An 18,926-nucleotide genomic window follows, 5' to 3' on the forward strand; every position below is an offset into this window, starting at 1 on the left:
GTCGGTGATTTAGGACTGAGTTGTTTTCATGGAAAAAGAAATAGCACTTGTTTGAGGCAAGGTGAGACTGCCATCTCGGCCGATACTTGCCCTGTGTGCAAATCCAGGGCGAGCGAGCCCCGCCATGAGGAGGTCTGGGGCCCACCTCCAGGGAGGCCTCATTCATGGGGCGTCCTCTCGAATGGGGAAGAACGGGCTGGGGGGTCACCAGAGGGCACACAGACAGGGATTTCTGTCTTTCGATTTCGTGCTTCGTGGATGTCAGAACCACAACTCAGAAAGGCAGACACGTCACCCTCAGAGGCAAAGGGCCATAAAGCCTTGTGTCTTTTCTGCTTCTGCTTTTTTTTTAACAAAAGACGAAAAATTAGAAGATGATTTCTTTTTCCCTTTGACGATCAGCCTTTTCTTTTCTTTCTTTTTTTCTTTCTTTCTTTCCTTCTTTCTTTTTTTTTCTTTAAATTTTTTTTTTTTAACGTTTATTTATTTTTTTGGGACAGAGAGAGACAGAGCATGAACGGGGGAGGGGCAGAGAGAGAGGGAGACACAGAATCGGAAATAGGCTCCAGGCTCTGAGCCATCAGCCCAGAGCCCGACGCGGGGCTCGAACTCACGGACCGCGAGATCGTGACCTGGCTGAAGTCGGACGCTTAACCGACTGCGCCACCCAGGCGCCCCTCTTTTTTTTTTCTTTAAAGTTTATTTATTTATTTTGAGAGAGAGAGAGTGCGTGTGTGGGGGGGGCGGGGAGGCTAAGATGGGCAGAGGGAGAGAGAGAATCCCAAGCAAGCTTTGCTCCCAGTGCAGAGCCCGATGCGGGGCTCAATCTCACGAACTGAACCATGAGATCATGACCTGAGCTGAGAACAAGAGTCAGAAGTTTAACTGACTGAGCCACCACGGTGCCCTGATGATCAGTCTTTATGCATGTAGGAGTCGTGGGGCACAAACTCAGGTGTGCAGGAAATAGCACCTTTTCCCTAAAGTCAGTTCTTACTTTGACTCTGCAGTATCTTCAGTGGATGGAAAACAACCTTTTCAGGTATTACTGTGCCCTCATTAGGATTAGGAGGGAATTCTGTCCTTGTTCCTCACATTTCTCATCCATAAAATGGGGATAGTGATAGTACACACCTCAACAAGCTGAGTTAAAAATGGCAAAATATTTACGATATTGCCTGGCAGGGAGTATGGGCTGTTATTGTTGTTATCATTATTATTTCAAAGATAGAGGCACAGAGAAGGCACCAAACCCAGCATGGGGCTATCAAGGAAGGCTCCCTGGAAGAGGTGATGCCTCAGCTGATGTCAAATGAAGTGGTCCAAACTCAATCTTGAACTCCTTTGCTTGGATATTTATCAAGGTCTAGAAGTTTAATATATGATACCCCTAACAAATGTGCTCATTTTAGAGAACTTGGAAAACACTGAAAAACGTAAAAAATGTAAAATAGCTATAATCCTATCCTTCCAGTGATTTCATTCTAGATTACTTCTTTTTTTATTTTTTTATTTTATTTTTATTTATTTGATTTTTATTTTTTTTGTTTTTAAATGTTTATTTTTGAGAGAGAAAGAGACAGAGCATGAGAGGGGGAGGGGCAGAGAGAGAGAGGGACCAGAATCTGAAGCAGGCTCCAGGCCCTGAGCTCTCAGCACAGAGCCTGATGCAGGGCTTGAACCCACGAACTGTCAGATCATGACTTGAACTGAAGTCGGATGCTTAACCGACTGAGCTACCCAGGTGCCCCCTAGATTTACTTTTTAAAATTTATTTATTTGAGAGAGAGAGTGAGTGTGAGTTGGGATGGGGCAGAGAGAGAGAGGGTGAGAGAGAGAATTCCAAGCAGGCTCTGCCCTGTCAGCACAGAGCCCAATTTGGGGCTCAAACTCATGAGCCGTGAGATCATGACCTGAGCTGAAACCAAGAGCCAGAGATGCTTAACTGAGCCACTCAGGTGCCCCTTTTCTAGATTACTTTTATTTCTATCTTTAAAATGCATTAATTGATACACTGTATATACAGTGAATACCTGGCTAGAAAAGTGTTTATTCCTAGAAAAGTATTTATGTATTTATAGAAAATAAAGTTCTGGATGGGGAACAAAACACCCTGAAATGATTAACAATGGTTACCTTTGCAGGGATAGGATTATGGGTGATTTTTCGTGTGTGTGTATGTGTGTGTAATCTGTAATATCTCCTTTTCTCCCGTGACTACGTATTATTGAGTATAATTTCAAAAAATTTTAAACTGTTTATTTATTTTTGAGAGAGGGAGATAGAGAGTGTGAGCCACAGAGGGGCAGAGAGAGAAGACACAGAATCTGAAGCCGACTCCAGGCTCTGTGCTGACAGCAGAGCCTGACATGGGGCTCGAACTAATGAACCGTGAGATGGTTACCTGAGCTGAAGTCGGACGCTTAACCGACGGAGCCACCCAGGCGCCCCGTGATTTTAAAGTTTAATATACAAAACTTGGGAACCTCAAACTCAAGGTCTTATAACTATTATACTTTTGGGCCATGGAGGAGAATGGGGTGGCTGGGCCAGACTTTGAACCCTGAACCTTTTAGTCTGAAAGGCTACATGGTGTGGTGGTGAGGGGGTTGTCATGAGGCAGGAGGACATAAGGCTTCACTGAAAACCTGTGGGGGGAGGGTCAAGTTGAGGGCTGGGCTGTTGTTAATGAATAGCTGGCAATACCAAGAATGATGATTGTGGACTATTATTGCAACCTTGTCTTTGGTGACTCCATCAGATGCTACGAACCCTGGGAAAGTGAGAAAAAGCTGAGGTTGGGGCACAGGGTGCCCCCTGTGACTTTAGTGCTAAAGGTGCCTTAAGAATGTGGAGCTCCTCCCCCGCCAAGGCCTTTTCCCTCCTTTGCCTGGACTGTTGCAGTAGGCTGTGAACACGTCTCTGCCCCTGTAGGCAGCCCACATTCCATGCCACCAGGGCAACGTCCCCTGGAATGTGCTGCCACGCCTCGGCTTGGCTCCCCAGGGCTGCAGAACCAAATCCGAGCCCCTCGGATTGGCCTCCGGCGCCTGTGACCTGGGCCCTCTTGTCTCGCTATCCCGTCGCCGTTACTAGACCTTCCCCGCCGCCACGGCCCTGTCCTTCAGGCCTGTGCACGTGTGGTGCCCTCTGCTTAGAAGGCCCACCTGCTGCTCCCTGCCAGGTGAATTTCCTGATCCCTCCATCTTGTCTCATCCCCACCATGTAGCCCATGGGCCACCGCACCTGTTTTCCTGTCTGTCAGCCCTAGGCCTCAAGAGCACGGCCGGGACTTATCTGCCTTTTCTTGCTGTCTGGCAGCTGATGGTGTGTCGGGCTGTGGGTCTGCGCTTGGCGAATGAGCGAATGAACTCTGGCCAAGGCCTTGCAGACATCAGGCCGAGAGAACAGAGTCGGGGGTGTGTGTGGCCCAAACAGCTGCCACCCATCAGGACACCAACGAGGCCGCAACTGCTTCCAGCGGTCGGAGTGGGCACAAAGGAAGGGTGATTCCGGAAAGCTGGCTCTAGGGCTGATCCACTCCCCTGCGCCTGAAGGCTTCCTCCAGGCCGGGCTCAGGACAGGCTTTCTCTGCCGGTGAATATAAATATGGGAAACGGCACGAGTTTAGCGGCAAAACTAAAAATAGGAAGCCTGGAATCCGGCCCCCCAGGCTCCTGTAGCCGCCGGACCACACAGGTGTGCATGCGGATGTTGGGGGGTGCGGCCCCTCCCCCTGCCAGCTCCCCAGCCCTCGTGGGGAGGAATGGGGGGCACTCTGGGTTTCCACGAGGAACAGTTCATTCTTTCACGCTGGCCGCCCCCACCCCCGTTTGTCTGACAGCTCATTTCATTTACGGCCCCCAAATGAACCAACCCACTGAGGTCCCATTCCTTGCTCACGTGGCAAAGCAGGCGGGTGTCCGGTGTGCCTGGGAGCCGGCCCCTGGGCCACGCTGGGGGCACAGGGGTGCCTGTGTTTATGGGGTCTGCGTCCAGCCCCGCCCGTCCCCAGAATACCCGTGATGGCCCCACAGCTGTCTCCTCAGACCCCGGGCACACGTCACCATCTCCGGCCCCGTAAAACCCTGCCAGGACGTCCACCTCTCAGAAGAAAGGCCAAAGCCATCCCCATGGCCAGAATCCCAGCAGTTGCAGGACTGTTCTGAGGTGGGCGGTCGGTGCTCTGTCTGGGGGCCACGTCAGCCCTCGGGAGGTGCCAAGCACAGCCCCGTGCCCACGAGGTCACCTCCGAGGCCTGCTCTCAGCCCATCGCCAGGCCCGCGGCAGGCTGTGGGGTGGCCGTGGGGCTGGTGAGACTGTAGGCACCGCGCAGCCCAGAAGGACTCCTGGAGCCTCTAAAAGGGAATCCTGGAGGCCAAGGGTGTCCCAGACCCTGGGACAAAATGGCCTCCTCCAGTTGGACAGGACACTTCACGTTCTAAGCTCCTGATGGTGCCTCAGGGGAGGTGGGGGCGCCTGACCGGGGCTCCAGGACGCTGGGGTTGCCGAACTAGGTTTGTCAACCTTTCCTTCAAGCTGTGTAAACCCCTGTCCCAAAGCAGGGCCTTTGGGGATCATGGGACCTGTGATTCCACTGTGCACTTGACACAGTGTGTGCTCAGGTACTCTTTGAATTAAAAAAAGGAAGCTCAGAGGGGGGACAGGGACCTCCCACTGCCACATAGCTGAAGGGGGTAGGTAAGCAAATCCTTCTTCCCACGAAGACATTTCCCAGGCCCTTCTGAAGATGAACCTTCCACGGGTAGGAAGCTCCTTGGAACAACGACCCTGAGGGGAGGGGACCCTCGGTGCGACCCATCTGCTGCCACCTGCAGGCCACTGTGGTTACTGCAGCGCTTCTCACACAGCCCTCAAACCCTGGGACCCCTGGGGGGGGGGCAGGGGGGTTAAGTCCAGGACTTCTTCCTGCCTCAGTTTCCCGCCTGGGTGCAATGGTCTGTGCCTGCTGGGTGAAGGTGTGGAGCTTTGCATCAGGGGCTCTGGAGGCCACAGCTCCTCTCCCATCAGCTGTGGCCCCAGTGTGGCTGGTGGGGAGGGGCTTGAACTGTGGTCCCCTCATAATCTCCATCCTTCCCTACAAAGTGACCCAAACAAGCGCATCTATGGAAGCAGAGCCTTGGCCTGTAGATGCTGCTTCAGGCCCAGCCCCGCTCATCCCGGGCAGACGCCGCTGGGAGCACCCTTACAGAGAAATTCTGCAGCGGTGGCTGGGGCTGCTGGGAGACGACCTGCCACCCCCTGGAGCCCAGGGGGTGCTGCAGGGCAGGGGGCTGGGATCAAGGCTTTAGGCCGAGGAAATGGAAACTTCCTGTCGGGTGTTGGGTTTCAGGCAGACCGACCTAACGGAACGGGGGCAAAGCCTTGGGATTAGTTTTGAAGTATTTCCATTAGAAAATCGGGTCGGTTTGATGAAAATTCCCCTCCACAAGTCCCGCCTGGACGGGCACAGTGGGCCAGGCCCTTTTGCCGGCAGGGACCAAGTCAGGTCCGCGTGCAGTCACGCCCACAGCCCCCGTCGCCAGCCACAAACAACTCTGAGGAGACGTGGAGCCAGTGACACCCCCTCTTTGCACCTTAGTTGTGCCATCTGCAAACCGGGGGAGCTGATGCAGCTGCCTGCTCTGTAGTTGTGATTGCGGCTAAACTGCCTCCGTTCCAGCAAACACAGGTCGCAGCGCGGGCTCTCACTGAGGCTCCCACCCCGCCCCTGCCCCACTCTGGGGAGCGAGAGCCACATGGGGTACACGGCTTCTACTTGTGAAAAGTCACAGGCCACTTGTGAAGGGGGAAGAGGTGGTGGCATCTCAAAGGCCTGATGTCCCTCTGGGGTGCCAGCCACGGCAGGAAGGGGCCTCACCAGCTGCACTTGCCCAGGGTGGTCTCTGTGGTCATTACTGATGGAGCTGCATGCAGGGAGGCCAAGGCGCTGGGTGCGGGGGGGGGGGGTCTCCAAGGCAGGGGGTTTAGCCCTATTCCTGTCCCCAGGCCCCGCCCTGTTCCTCCTTGGCCATGGTGGGAGGTCCCCCCACCCCCGGCCCCCGTACACGCAGCCCTAGAAGTCTGGCATTGGGATCCTTCAACACGTCTCCGAGTTATATTATGGTAACAAATCAGTCAAAATTCCATTTTACAGTTAAATAGTACAGAAGACAGACAGTTTACTGTACAAGCAAGTTGTGCATTGAAAACAAACACATCAAGCAAATTATAGTGCAAAGCAGTTTCCACCCCTCCCCACCCTCTTCCCGGCTCTGGGACGGATTTACTGAAGATAGGTGTGTGGCAGGTACTAACACCTCGACGTGACAATATGTCACAAAGGATCTGTACCCGCCACCAACAGGCTTACAGTAACGTGGTATCACAACCCCTCGGTTTCCTTGTGCTTTCTCAATCAGTGTGTTTGCCTGATACAACTTTAAAGCAGCCTCGTAAAGAAGGACCCATTTTTAGCAGCCCCTGCTCTCTGTACCCACTATGGGCCTTAGAATCAGACTCGGCATGGCTATCATCACTTTCAGTCAGGGGGCGGAAGGGGGGATCAATTTATTTCCTGTCTCTGCCCCTAGCAGGGCTTGGCTATCAGGAAGGGCTAGTAATCCAGAGTGGGGCTACAAAGTGCTGGGCGCTGGGAACCCGAGGGTGCCTCCCCCCCGCGGGCCTGGGGGCCGGTCTGTAACCACAGAGGACAGGAGTGAGCAAGGTCCAAAGGTGATGGGTCTGTAGCTGCTTCCTGAGAAGGGGTGGAGAGCCCCCCTGGGTGTAGGGAGTCAGCAGGACACCCCCCGCAGCCATCGTCAAGAGATGGAGACTGCTTTTTCCAGTGAGGACAGGACGAAAGAAACTGTAGCAGGGGAGGTCTGAGTAAGGTTACCAGAAGGACTTCCTAACTTGCCGGAGTGTGTATCCGGTGTGCATCATCTGGCTGCTGTTACAGGTCGGGGGCGGTACGGCAGGCCGAGAGCTATTACAGAGACGACAGCTAAGGAGGGGAGATTGTCACATCCACAGAGGATGTGGCTGAAACTGACGAGAAACCACATGCTGTCTAGCCCTTAAGGGTTTTCTTGTCCTTTTCCATTTACGCCTTTTTAGAATTAAACTCAGACATGAGACTCTATGCAGCCTGAACCCCGAGGCTTCCCCATTTGCAAGCTAAAGGGGCAATACTTCACCTCTGAGCCCAGGGGGTGCTGGGCTGAGGCTGCTGGGCCCTTTGTGGCTTTTCTGTTCCGCCATCACGCGGCCACGGCTCTCCACCCCTACAAATGTCTATGAGCCACGGATGTGAATTCCAGCATCACCTGGGTTTTCCTCTGGTCCCCACCAACGTGGGCCTTTGGTGGAAGTCGGTGGGACGCTTGCTGGAGGAGCATGGCCTCTGGGGGAGGTGTGGAGGGCTTAACAGTTCCACACTCTCAGAAGGCAGAGGGGATGTTGTTTGCTACGATAGGGCTTTACCTGTGACAGACAGTGTGTCTGAAAACATTCGAGGCTTCTTTTTCTAAAATCAGCTTTCGAAACTGGTTTTTGTTCCAGACCGCTTTTGGAGCACAGACTAGTTAAAGACGGAGAACTGTCAGAGGCTCTGGCCGGGCCTGCCCACAAGGTTGGGGGTTGGGGGCGCACAGCTTGGCTGGACCTACGTGGGACAGGACGCTGAAATCCGGCCCCACGACCTCTCACCCAATGTCTTCTGCTAGGACCTTTCTGGTCCCTGCGCTCTCTCCAAAAATGGCAATTTCGAGACCAGCCTAGAGGGAAGGGGGGATCCCTGGCCCTCCACCAAGAGAACAGAGGGTGAATGCCTTGGGCTGGTAAAGTGCATGGAGGACCTGCCTGCAGGTGTCTTTCCTGGTTTTAGGGACCTGCTGCCATTGGCTAGTCTACTCTGGGGCCTGGGACCCACAGACAGCTGGGGTGGCGGGGGGTGGCTTTGGGCTGCTGGGAACTGTAGGGAAGCAGAGCTGGGTGGGGAGCTGGCTCGGGGGTCTTATCATCTCATCTCTGCCAGCGACTTCCTGGGCCGCTCGGTGGGTCCCTTCCCCATCTATACAACGAGGAGAAACCCTCTGAGGGGTGGGGAGGCCTTCCAATTCTGACTCGGTTTGTATGAACGTGGAGGGAGGGCTGGGCCCGTGGGGTGGGAGTGGGGGTCTCTGAGGAAGGTGGGGTGGGGGCGGGGAGGTCTTTCCAGGGCCCCGTGGGTAGGAGGCCAAGCCATGCGGGCAAACGTCACCTCTGTCTGGAACAGAGATGGTCTCCGCCCCAGGGGACCTGGGCCCTGTGACAGCACCGGGCGTAGCTGGGGACAGCTAGGTCATTCCGGGGGAGGCGGCAGGAGACTTTCCCCACGTGGGGTGAGATGATGAGGATCTGGGCCGGGGGCGGTGACCTGACGGAGGTCCCCGCCTGTCTGTACAACGACGTGGCTGGACTACATGCTCTCGGAGCCACCTGCCGGCTCTGGAGCCCAGGATTCGCGGACCCCGGGCCCGTGACCGGCCCGGAGCGTTAAGTCTCATTCCCGTCCGGGGCCTCAGAGCTGCGCCGGCCACTTGTCGGGAAGGTTCGTGGGGCCCCTGCCTCCGTTGGGAGCAGTGGGCCCTGACCCCGGGCCGGTCAGTAGGGCCGCCACACGGCCTCGTCCACGCGGCCCGGCGTGCTCAGGGCGGTGGGGGAGTTGCTGTGGCTGCCGTCCGCCTCCACGCTGTCGCTCTGGCCGCCCAGGCTGGGGTTCATGAGGTTGCCGGCGGCGACGGAGGCGCCGCTGGGGCAGGAGGCCAGCATGCGGGTGGGGGAGCGGTCGCCCCCGCTGCCGGCCACCATGGAGAACTGGTAGGAGCCCGAGGACGCGCCGTAGTAGAGGTGGTAGGGGGACGGGTTGGCCTGGAAAGGCCCGCTCTGGTTCTGCGGGGCCCCCGGGTAGGGCGGCGGGAGGTAGGTGTGGTGGAAGCGGCCGGTGGCCGGCACGCTGGCCACGCTGAGGCTGCCCGAGGGTGTGGCGCTGTAGGGGAAGGCGGCCGACATGGCCCCCGGGTAATGCATCCTGGGGTCGGGGAAGCGGCTCTCGGTGAAGGTCTGCAGCGCCGGGAAGGAGCGGTCGAACTGGCGGGGGTCGGAGAAAGGGTTCAGGTCCGAGGTGCCTGGGGGACAGCAAGGGGGACAGTCAGTCGCAGCCTGACACCACCCCAGAGGCTTCCGGCGCACGGGCCCTTCGCGGAGCCCCTGCTTCTAGATCTGCCTCTGCTCTCACTGCCCTGGGCTGCTGGTGGGCCGGAGCCTGCCTGACTCCGAGGCCGGCCCCGGCAGGGAGGCGGGCGCGAGCAGGTGCCCGGGCCACAGGTGGCCCCGGGGGCCTCCCTGGGCGGGCGGAGAGCGGGGAGGGCTTTTCTCTCTCCTCACGGAGTTCTCTTCACAGCCCAGCTGCAGAGGCCTGCCGAGGGGGTGAAGGTGGCCCCCACCTGGGGAAGCGGCTTCTGCCTTCCTCCCTCCCTGTCAATAGCTGGTAAGACCGTGGGTGCGCAGACAGTCTCCAGTGACGCTCTGAGCTTGGGAGCTGGGGCTTGCTTTTACAGATAAGGAAACTGAGGCAGAGAGAGAGAGAGAGAGAGATTGATTTTCCTGACGTGGCGCAGAAAGGACTAGAACTCATCGCGAGGCCGCTGCTTCCCGCTCTCTGCTGCTGGGTGTGCGAACCTCTCCTGCCCAGGTGGGGCTGGTTAGCTTACCTGAGCTCCCACCGGTGTGTGTGTGTGGGGGGGAGGGGCGGGGCTGGGTCCCCAGCAGCTGTCTGTCCCCCACCCTCACATCCCTCACCCCGGGCCTGTGTCCGCGGGGCTGTCCTGTAGGCCGGAGCGGACTGAAGGCCAGACAATGATGAGATGCCACCCTCCCTGCCTCAGCAGCAAAGCGAGAGGGCAGCCAGAGGGGCTTAGCGGCCTGGACCCTGTCTTAACCTGGAGAGACCCAGAGTCCAGCCCAGGCGCTGCGCTAGCTCCCCCGAGGATGGCTCCCCGCTAGACTCCGAGACAAGGGCATCTCAGCCTCTGCCCCCTACTCTTATAGTCACAGACCCGCCAAACCTCAGCATTCAAAGGGGCTTCAGGACGGAGTCTAATCCCTTCAGTAGGAAAACTCAGGCTCAGAGAGGGTGAGGCACTTGCCCAAGGGTCACACAGCACATCAGACCTGGCACAGAATCCTAGAGTTCGGGTTCTGAGCCCTGACAGGTGGCTGACAGGCAGGCAGCTGTCCCATCTCTGAGGCAGCACAGCACCTGTCCTGGGTCTGACACTTAGTAGCTGTGTGTCCTTGGGCAGGACACTTAACTTCCCTGTGCATCAGTCTTCCTACATGAAAAATAGAGACAATAATAGCTCCTGGAGTTAATGCACGTAAAGTGCACAGACCGGACGCAGAGCAGAGGCCCGAGGAGGGTTGCTGCAGTAGCTGTGACCCTCTGTGGCTCTGAGTACCCAGGAGAACTGGCCACTCCAGGGGCTGCAGAGATAAGGCCCTCCCCCTGGTCCTTCCTTGTACCCTGGCCGAGGGGGTAACTCTGGACAGCAGCAGAGAGGCGGGTGAGCCCCTGGCAGTGGTCCTGAGGGCAAGCCTGTCTGGTCCCCACCCCTCTATGCCACCCACCAACTAGGACTCAGGAGGAGACCAGTCGCTGTCACCCGGCCAGCTCTAGGCAGGCACTGCCTGCTCTGAGGACGGACAGCTGCGGGTACCCTCGCGCCTCTTGATTCCCCAGATCTGCCCGACATGCCGTGTGATGTCAGGTGAGGCCCGTAACTTCTCAGGGCTTTGGGGTCTTCCTGACTCCACTGGGGAGAGCTGCCTTAGCAGCGGGCTCTAGTTCTGGTCCTGGCTGTGAATCAGAAGGGAACAATGCTCCCAGGCCCGAGGTGGGTGGATGTGGGGACAAGGGTCCGGATGACTGCAGCCTTCTGGAACATTCTAACAGGTCCCTTGGCTGGTCAGTGCTGCCTTAAAATGTAAGGGGCCAGAGGTGCCTGGGTCCCCACCCTCGTCCCAGAATGCCAGTGCAGAAGGCCCTGTCGGCAGTGCCTGGCACCCTGAGCAGAGCCAAGTGTGGGGTTGACAACTCGACTCTGAGCCCAGGAAGTGAGTGGTGCCCACCGGATGGGAGCCGCATTCTCCAAACAAAGGAAACCCGAGCAGGGGCCCCAGGATGTGACAGTAGGGCTGCAGCCCAGGACACACAAGGCTGTGCAAGGTGGCCCCGGGTCCGGTGCGTGTGGCCTGTGGAGACCACGTGGCCCTCGGAGTTGCCTGGCCTGCCACTGTCCTCTCCTGCGTCCCTCCCGGAGCGGTGGGGGAAGCGTCTGCCCTCAGCACCCCTGTGGCTGCTGCCCCCCCACCCCACCCCCAGCCCAGTAGCCCCAGGAAACCGGAGCTGGCCAGCTGTGGAGCAGCCAATCCCAACACTGGAAGGAAATGTTTATTTTCTTCTCCAAATTGCCCCAGCTGCTGCATGGTGGCTGAATGAGCCCTTTGAGCTGTGAGAAGCCCCCACTGTGGGCCCACAGCTGAGGGGGCCGGGGGCTGGGGTATGGAGGGCTGGGGGCCTCGGCACTGCTTGCTAGTGACCAAAGCCAGGGGGGTCAAAGGGCACAAGGGGCATCAAGAGAAGCGGTTGGGGGGGGGGTCCTGAAAATGATCCCAGGATAGATTCTGAAGGCAGAGGCTCATCCCACCAGAGGGGGAACACCAATGAAGGGGCCCCAAATCTAGCCCTGCTGACACCCCTCTGCGGCCAGTACTTTCTTCCTCCCACATTACAGATGAGAATACCGAGGTTCAGAGAGGTGAAGGACTTTGCCTAAGATCACAACCGAAGCCTGGCACAGCCCCTAGCCAGGTCCACCTGACTGCAAAGTTCATGCTCCTTTCCTGGTCCCGGTCATCAAGGGCCCTTCCTTCCACTCCAGAGAGGACAAGCCCGTGGATGGGGAGAGCTGGCTGGGGCAGACGGCCACAAAAGGCTGCTGTGGATGATTAGGGAGGGGCTGGGGGGCCCTGCTTCAGGATGCAGTAGAAGGGGAAGGACCGGGTCAGCCCTGCCCCCAGGGTGCAGGTAGGGGTTCTGGCCTGGCCCTCAGGCTCCTGTAGCCACATCCACACAACTGTGGCAGCGCGGAGGAAGGCTTTCCTTCCACAGGAGCTGCTGGACAGGAAGCCACTGTTTACTCTCACCTTCTAGATTCCGGGGCTCCCTGGGTCCCAGCTCTGCCTGTAGCAGGGAAAGGCCTAGAGTGTTAGGCTACTGTACCTTGACAAGTGCTGGCCTGTGGGAAATGGAAGCATGCACAGCTTTGGGCAGGGGTGGGCCATGAGCCCAGAGAGCAGAGTACCTCCCACTGGTTCTTGAGGTCAGACCCTTGTGCAGGAGCCCCCTGGGCTCAAGAACTACTGAGTGTCTCAAACTCACCAGCCCATGGGTCTTTCCCCACCCTGGGGGCTCAGTGTGGAAGCTTCCCACACCAGAATAGAAGGGATCATCTCTTCACCCCGAGGGACTATCGTAAGTCCCCCTGCCACTGCATCGTGCCTGGCGGCAAGGTCCCTCTTAGTGGAGAGCCCCGGGAAGCCCTCATATCAGCCTGGAGCATGGAGAAGGCAGTCAGTTTGTGCCCCTACCTGGGCTCTTCCTGCTTGGGGCCCCCTTGTCTGTGCCCTCAGAAGTGCAGGAAGCTCCTGGGGGTAGGTGCAGGGGGGCCCTTGGACCTGGTCAAAGGTCCAAAGTTTTGGGCTCTGTGACCCAAGAGTGGCCCTTAATCTCTTAAGCCTCAACTCGCTCATCTGCCAGATGGGTTCTAAGCAGGCCGAGAAAGAACAGTCACATCAAGCAGCAGCAGCTGGCCCTCCCGCCTCTGTCCAGCACTGCTGACCAGGGCTCTCGGCCTCTGCCTGGCCAGGGGCCAGCCTCGCACGGTCCTCTGTGCCCCGACCCGCTGGCTGAGAGGGCCCGGAGTGCAGAGTAAATACTCACCACCCAGCCACTTAGTGGGCACCTGCCATGTGCCAGGCATCCTGTCTGCTCTGCAAGGCCCCATCGTACCTGCTGCGTCCACCCAGGCAATGGGGACAGACACACGGTCTGGGGCTTCGGCCTAGATGCCTCCCTCCTCTTCTGTTTGGAGAAACTCCCTGGGGCGGGGAGGGGGTTGGGGGAAGGGAGGGCTTTCCCCAGGGGGTGCTGTGTGTTTCGGGGGCTGCCACATCACTTTGCTGTTTACGAAGGTTGTCTGAGTGCAGCCCTGGCATTTGAACATCTGACGCCCCGGGGCTGAGGCAGCTACCACTGCCTCTCTTTCAGACGACACAGCAGAGGCTCCGGCGGGGGCCACTGGGACTGGTCTGTCACAGGCTCCTTAGACAAGTCGTGCCCCAATTTTAATGGGTACACACACGGTGGGATTAATGCCCATCTCCCTCAAGGGACAGGGAGTTCCTGGAGGGCAGGGACCGTGTCTATTCATGCTGACCCTCCAGGCACGGCACATGACCCGTGGTGGGTGTCAGTAAGCGTCTGCTGAGTGAATGAACGAAGGGCCCAGCCCAGGTTGGGGCACATCCCTAGGAAACACCTGTAGGAGCAAATGAGCACCAGCGACCTCCTCCAAAAAACAAGGCGGTGCAGCGAATGACCTTCAAATGAGCTTTCGGTCCAGAGGCGCAGGACCACGCCCCGGCCCCCCGTCCGCCTCCCCACTGCCCTTCCCGCCAGTGCCGCACCTTGGATGGGGGTCTGGGCCTGGCTGCTGAAGTGGCTGGCAGTGCTGATGGAACCGCGGGGACTGGGGGCGCTGGGCGTCACGCGCATGCGCAGTCGTTCCAGGTCCCCGAAGCGATCGGGGAACGCCTTGGTCTGGTCCTCCAGCTTCTGCCGGTGCCCTGCAGAGAATTGGGGGGGGGGGGGAGCCCGTCAGCAGCTGGTTCCTGAGAATCTCAGGGGGACGGAAATGCCTCACTCTGCTTGGGGGGGGGTGGTGAGGTTCTCCCTGACACCTCTGCAGGGACAATCCTCAGGTTACTACCGACCTCTTTTCTGAGGTTCCCCAGAGACCTCGTGCACAGAGAACAGTCATTATGGGCTGCCCTGGGGCTGCCGTGATGGCCCGCCTCACCCCTACCTGCTGGAGCAGGCATATGTGCTCTTCTACCTGGCCTGCCTCACCCCTACCTGCTGGAGTAGGCATACGTGTTCTTCTACTTGAACCTCAACAGCCCACTGTGCAGCACAAGCGTAAACTGAAGCAGCAGCCGTGTGAAATGGCTCAGGTGGGCTCCCGTGGGCGTGAGGGAGAGAGCCCGGGGGCAGGGGGTGCTGCCACCCTTTACCTCCCCCCCCCCCTCGCAAGAATAATTGGCCCTGGCCCGGGACAGCTGGCTGCTCTAGCCCTCAGCCGTCCCGAGACCCCCCAGCACAGCCCTTGTCCTCGCCGGGCCCCAGACAGAAGGGAAAATTCACCGGGACGTGTGGAGGAGGCATGGGGAGGGCCCGAACTCCCACCTCTGAATGGGAGCTGGGGACAGGGGACCGGGGCACCTGGCTTGGGGCATTACACGCGGAGAGACTGCTAGCATCTGCCACCACTTCTCTGCCACAGCCCACCCGGGGAAGGGCCCCAGCCTCGTCTCCTAGGCCCCAGAGGTGCGGGCAGGGCTGCGGTGGCCATGTGCCTGCCTCTGTGCAGCTGGCTGAGGGCTCCCCGCATGGCTTCTTGAATGACATCGGGTTTGTGGGGACCACCCCTCCCCTGCCACACCACATTTTCAACTATTCATTTTCCATTTCATAAGCAACACATGAATCTCTACAAAAACAAACGCACTGCAGAATTACAGAGAAGGCTAATGACTCCTTCGACCCACCCTGAACCCCTCCCCAGAAATCTCCATGTGATCAGTTTGGGGGTCTTTCTTTCCAGCCTCTTTTTGGTTTCACATGCATGGGAAACACAGAGCAAGTTTCTCCCGAAAACCTCTGGAGTGGTCTCAGGCTGGTTTATCATTCTGTAACTCGCTCTTCCAGCCAGGTGGACCACCTGTCTCCTGACCTGTAAAATGGGGGGAGTAACCCAGCCCCACAGAAACAACAGAGCTCCTGCTGAACCCCGGGGGGCCTCCTTGGGGCTCGGTGGGGGCTCAGCAAGTACGAGGAGGGCTGATCACTATGGCGGCAGATGTCCCTTGTTCCTGCTGGTCACAGCCCCTGGTGGCTGCCACTCGCTCAGCCAGTCCTCTAGGATGCTTAGGTCGTTTTGAAATTTTCTCCACTCTCCTTCACATGCAATGTCCCCGTCACGGCCCAGAAACATCCCTATTCACACCTCTTTGTGTCTGGGGATCTCTCCAGGCACAGACACTGGCATGGGCTGACCAGTCAGACACTAGCCGTGAGCCTGACACCCGAGGCTGGCCTATTCCACTCCAATCAACCCTGAGGGAGGAGGCCAGGCCAGGCAGGGAGGCTAGGTTCTCTTTTTTACCAAGAGAATTGCAGCTCAGAGAGGCGAAGAGGCTTGTCTGCAGTCACACAGTGAGGAAGAGGGAACGATGTTTTGGATCCGGGACCCCTTGGAGAAGAAGCATGGGGAGGGGCTGAGGGAGAGGGAAGGCTTGCCTGAGTCCTCGGGTCTGCAGGGGCATGCCGAGTTTTCTAGATTGACAAGGAGAGAAGAAGAGGGAAGTAGGTAGGGAGTGAAACAGAACTCCTCACCATCCCTCCTGAGGCCTGGAAAATGGCATCCTGGGGGCCTGAAAAAGCATGAAATGACTGTTGACCTCCCTTGGGAATGAGGGGACAGAGTTGGAGGCCTCAGAACAGGTTTGACTTCTGATTTCCAAAATGGGGATGCAACGGATTCTGGCACCACAGACGCCCAGGCTCCCTGCACACCCCTGCCTCGCACGGGCATCTGAGGGCTCTTGGGGAAGAACTTGGAGTCCCGGGAGCCACGGTGGGCTCGGCAAGTCACCAAGGAGCCGGGAACCCCCCTTCTCCCCCCAGGAGGCCCCAGGCCTGGAGCCCAAGGGACATTTGTCTGCCGCGGCCTCCCAGGACCTTTGGCAAGGGGGGAAATGTACGCTGGGTAAGTTCAGCTGGAGCCAGGGCTATGGGCTCTGAGGCCTCTGGGGGCCGGCAGGCCACGAATGAGGCACTCGGGGTGGGTGGGGAGTGAGGCGGACTGGAAGAGGGAGTCCTTTGCAGGAGGGGCAGTTGTCCCCCGGGTCCAGCCGACGGGTGCCCTCGTGGGGGTGGACCCAGTGTTGCCAGACCCACCAGTTTGGCAGGAGAACAATAAACTTGCTTTTATGTGAAATCTCCCATGCTTTCTATGCTGGCAATTCACTCCAATACCGAGAAACCAAACAAAACAAAGAAAAGGAAAGAAACATCCCAAACCAAGTCATAGGATGTGTCCTGCTCAGGGGCTGCCAGTTTATAGCCTCCAAGTTCGAGATTTCAGAGTCCGGTTGGTTGTGTAACCTTAGCCCCTGAGGACTGCTTCATGGCTACCCCTCAGGAGGTGGTCTCGAGGGGGGTGCCGCAGGGCTCGGCCCTGATAAGCCTCGGAAGAAATGTTGTTGCCGTTGCTGCTGCGGCCACCGAAGAACCAGCAGGGTGGTGTGGACAAGCTGGAGGACAAATGAATTCAGAACGATCTCAACAGGCAGGAAGTCGGCCGGATAGACGTGGAGACTGCAGACTGACCTGACAGCAGCTTGGGTGCAAAGATTCTGGGTGTCTTAGTCGACCACAAGCTTGAAGTGAGACAACGGGGGCTGCACAAAAACTCGTGCGATACGTCCGGCCTCCTGATGATCGCCATTGTGGAACGAAGCCCCGTTTCTGAGTCACGCTGTGTACGCGGCATTTGTGGCCCAGCGGAAGGAGGGCAGGGTTCACAGCCAGCCTGGGTTCGAGGTTGGACCCAGCCACTTGTGCAGCTTGGTGGCCTCACTCAAGTCACACGCCCTTTCCCCCACCCCAAGCCGCAGTGTCCCCATTGTGGCCACACAAGGTCTATAAATGCCCTCCAGCTACATGGGTTACTTCTGTACCCCGGCTCCTGCCAAGGGAGGGTGAGATTATCACCCCCACGTCAGAGATCAGGACACCGAGGCCACGACGGTAAGTGTGGGACAGAAAACGGGGACAGCAGAGCCAGCACTGGTGTGCAGACCCCCGAGACCAAGTCCCTTGACACTTTCCTTTTTGCTCCCACTGTACAGATGGGGCTACTGAGGCTTCCAGAGGAGATCTCGGCTAGAAGTCAGGTAATCTGGCCCCGAAGCATATACTCCACCACGCGCTGTGCTGCCGTCACAAAGGGCCCGCCCCCTGGAGTGTGGGAGTTCTCACAGGGCTTTGGGAATTGCTTCCTTGTTGCTGGGGAACAAGGGAGGGGCAGGGGGAAGCTGAGGTGGCTCCGCGTGGCCCGGGCGCCGGAGAGTCTCAGAGCCACAGGGCCCCGGCCTTCACACTTGGAGCAGAACGGAACTTCCTGTGCCCGAGGAAAGATGGGCCCACAGAATAGACCTCTTTCATTTGGCCACCCACAGTGGGAGCCGGTGGTGGTGGTTGTGGTGGGCGGGGGGGGGGGGGGGGGGGGGCTTGGCCTCGCTCACTGGGTCATCTGGGGCTCAGCCCTTTCACACCGTGCCTCAGTTTCCCCTCTGCACAGCTTGCTCACTGGGGCCCCTCTAATCTTTGAGAGTCCCTGGCTTAAGATGACCACTACCGGTGGGAGCCACCGGCCATACTCGGGCCTCCAGAAGAAAAGGAGGCAGGGTTGCTTGCTCCATGGGTCACCCACCCCCCACGCCCCCACCCCACCTCTCTCCTCTTGCTGCTGCTGTTCTTAGAGTTTCTCAAGTATGCTCTGCCTCTCACACTTCAGAGCCACAGCTCAGGCACAGCCCCCGCCAGGAATGCTTTCCTGTCCTTTGGGGCTCACCCCAAGAGCCCCTCCCTGGCAGGAAGACCCCTTGTCCCAGCACCGAGCCTCTGCAGCACCCCGTAGGCTGAGAGCAGCAGCTAGCGGTGCCGGAAAAAAAAACAGCAGCCCCTGCTTGCTGAACGCTCCCTCCACTCCGGCGTCTAAGGTGTTGACATGCGTTGCCTTGTTTCACCCTGCATCTTCTCACTGTCCCTACTTTACAGGTGAGAAAACTGAGGCTCGGTGAGGGGCAGTGACATGTCTGAGGTCACACAGATGGCTTGAGGCCACCTTCTCTCCCTGGAGTCCATCCTGAAAGCAAGGAGCCTGGGTTTTGACAATCATGGGCTCCAGATAACGGGTGTTAGGGCCGAGCCCAGGCCCAGGGCCCAGGGCAACTCTCTGCGGGCCCAGGAGGATGGGCCTGGGAAGAAGAGGAGAGGGTCTCAGTGGACTCCACCAGGAGCCCCGCCCTGCTCTGCAGCTCAGTGCTGAGCGTCCAGCTCTCTAACCACACTTTGCTCTGACCCACCAAGTCTCTCTCCTCCTCTGGGCCTTAACCACCACGACGGTCAAGTGGTTTTCTTACTACCTAACCCCCAAGGTGAGGATAAGCTGCAGGACAGACCCTAAGTGTTTAAAAGTAAAACACTTTGCAGGGAGGATGGGGGCCACCTGGTAAGGCCCCACCTTGGCCCACCACACCTGTCAGCCTCCAGTAGCTGAGCTGAAGTCACTGCCGGTCCCTGCAGCATGCCTCGATTAGTGCTGTGACCCTCATTTATAGGAGGCCGAGGTCCCAGTGGCCCAGGACTGGATGAGGCAGTTCTCACCCACTGGGGATCTTGGGCAGGTCACCTTCTCCCTCTGGGGCTCAGCTGTCTCATCTGTAAAATGGAGATCACATTGGAACTCCAAAGGGTG

At 58.2% G+C, this 18,926-nt stretch overlaps 1 protein-coding gene across 3 annotated transcripts in view; it reads right to left on the reverse strand.

Moving 5' to 3' along the window:
* Positions 1-6,096: 6,096 nt before the first annotated feature.
* RUNX3 (RUNX family transcription factor 3) overlaps positions 6,097-18,926 on the reverse strand; it is a 59,627-nt gene continuing 46,797 nt past the window's right edge. For all 3 annotated transcript variants that reach the window (XM_086716074.1, XM_086716073.1, XM_086716072.1), the window contains 2 exons: positions 13,792-13,950; positions 6,097-9,170 (listed from right to left, as the gene is read on the reverse strand). In XM_086716074.1, coding sequence (XP_086572200.1) covers positions 8,647-9,170; positions 13,792-13,950 — 683 coding nt within the window. In that variant the 3' untranslated portion in view covers positions 6,097-8,646. The remainder of the gene's footprint in view (positions 9,171-13,791; positions 13,951-18,926) is intronic.

Source organism: Puma concolor, chromosome C1 (assembly GCF_028749965.1).
Source record: "Puma concolor isolate L17-30 chromosome C1, mPumCon1.1.hap2, whole genome shotgun sequence".
Taxonomy (NCBI): domain Eukaryota; kingdom Metazoa; phylum Chordata; class Mammalia; order Carnivora; family Felidae; genus Puma; species Puma concolor.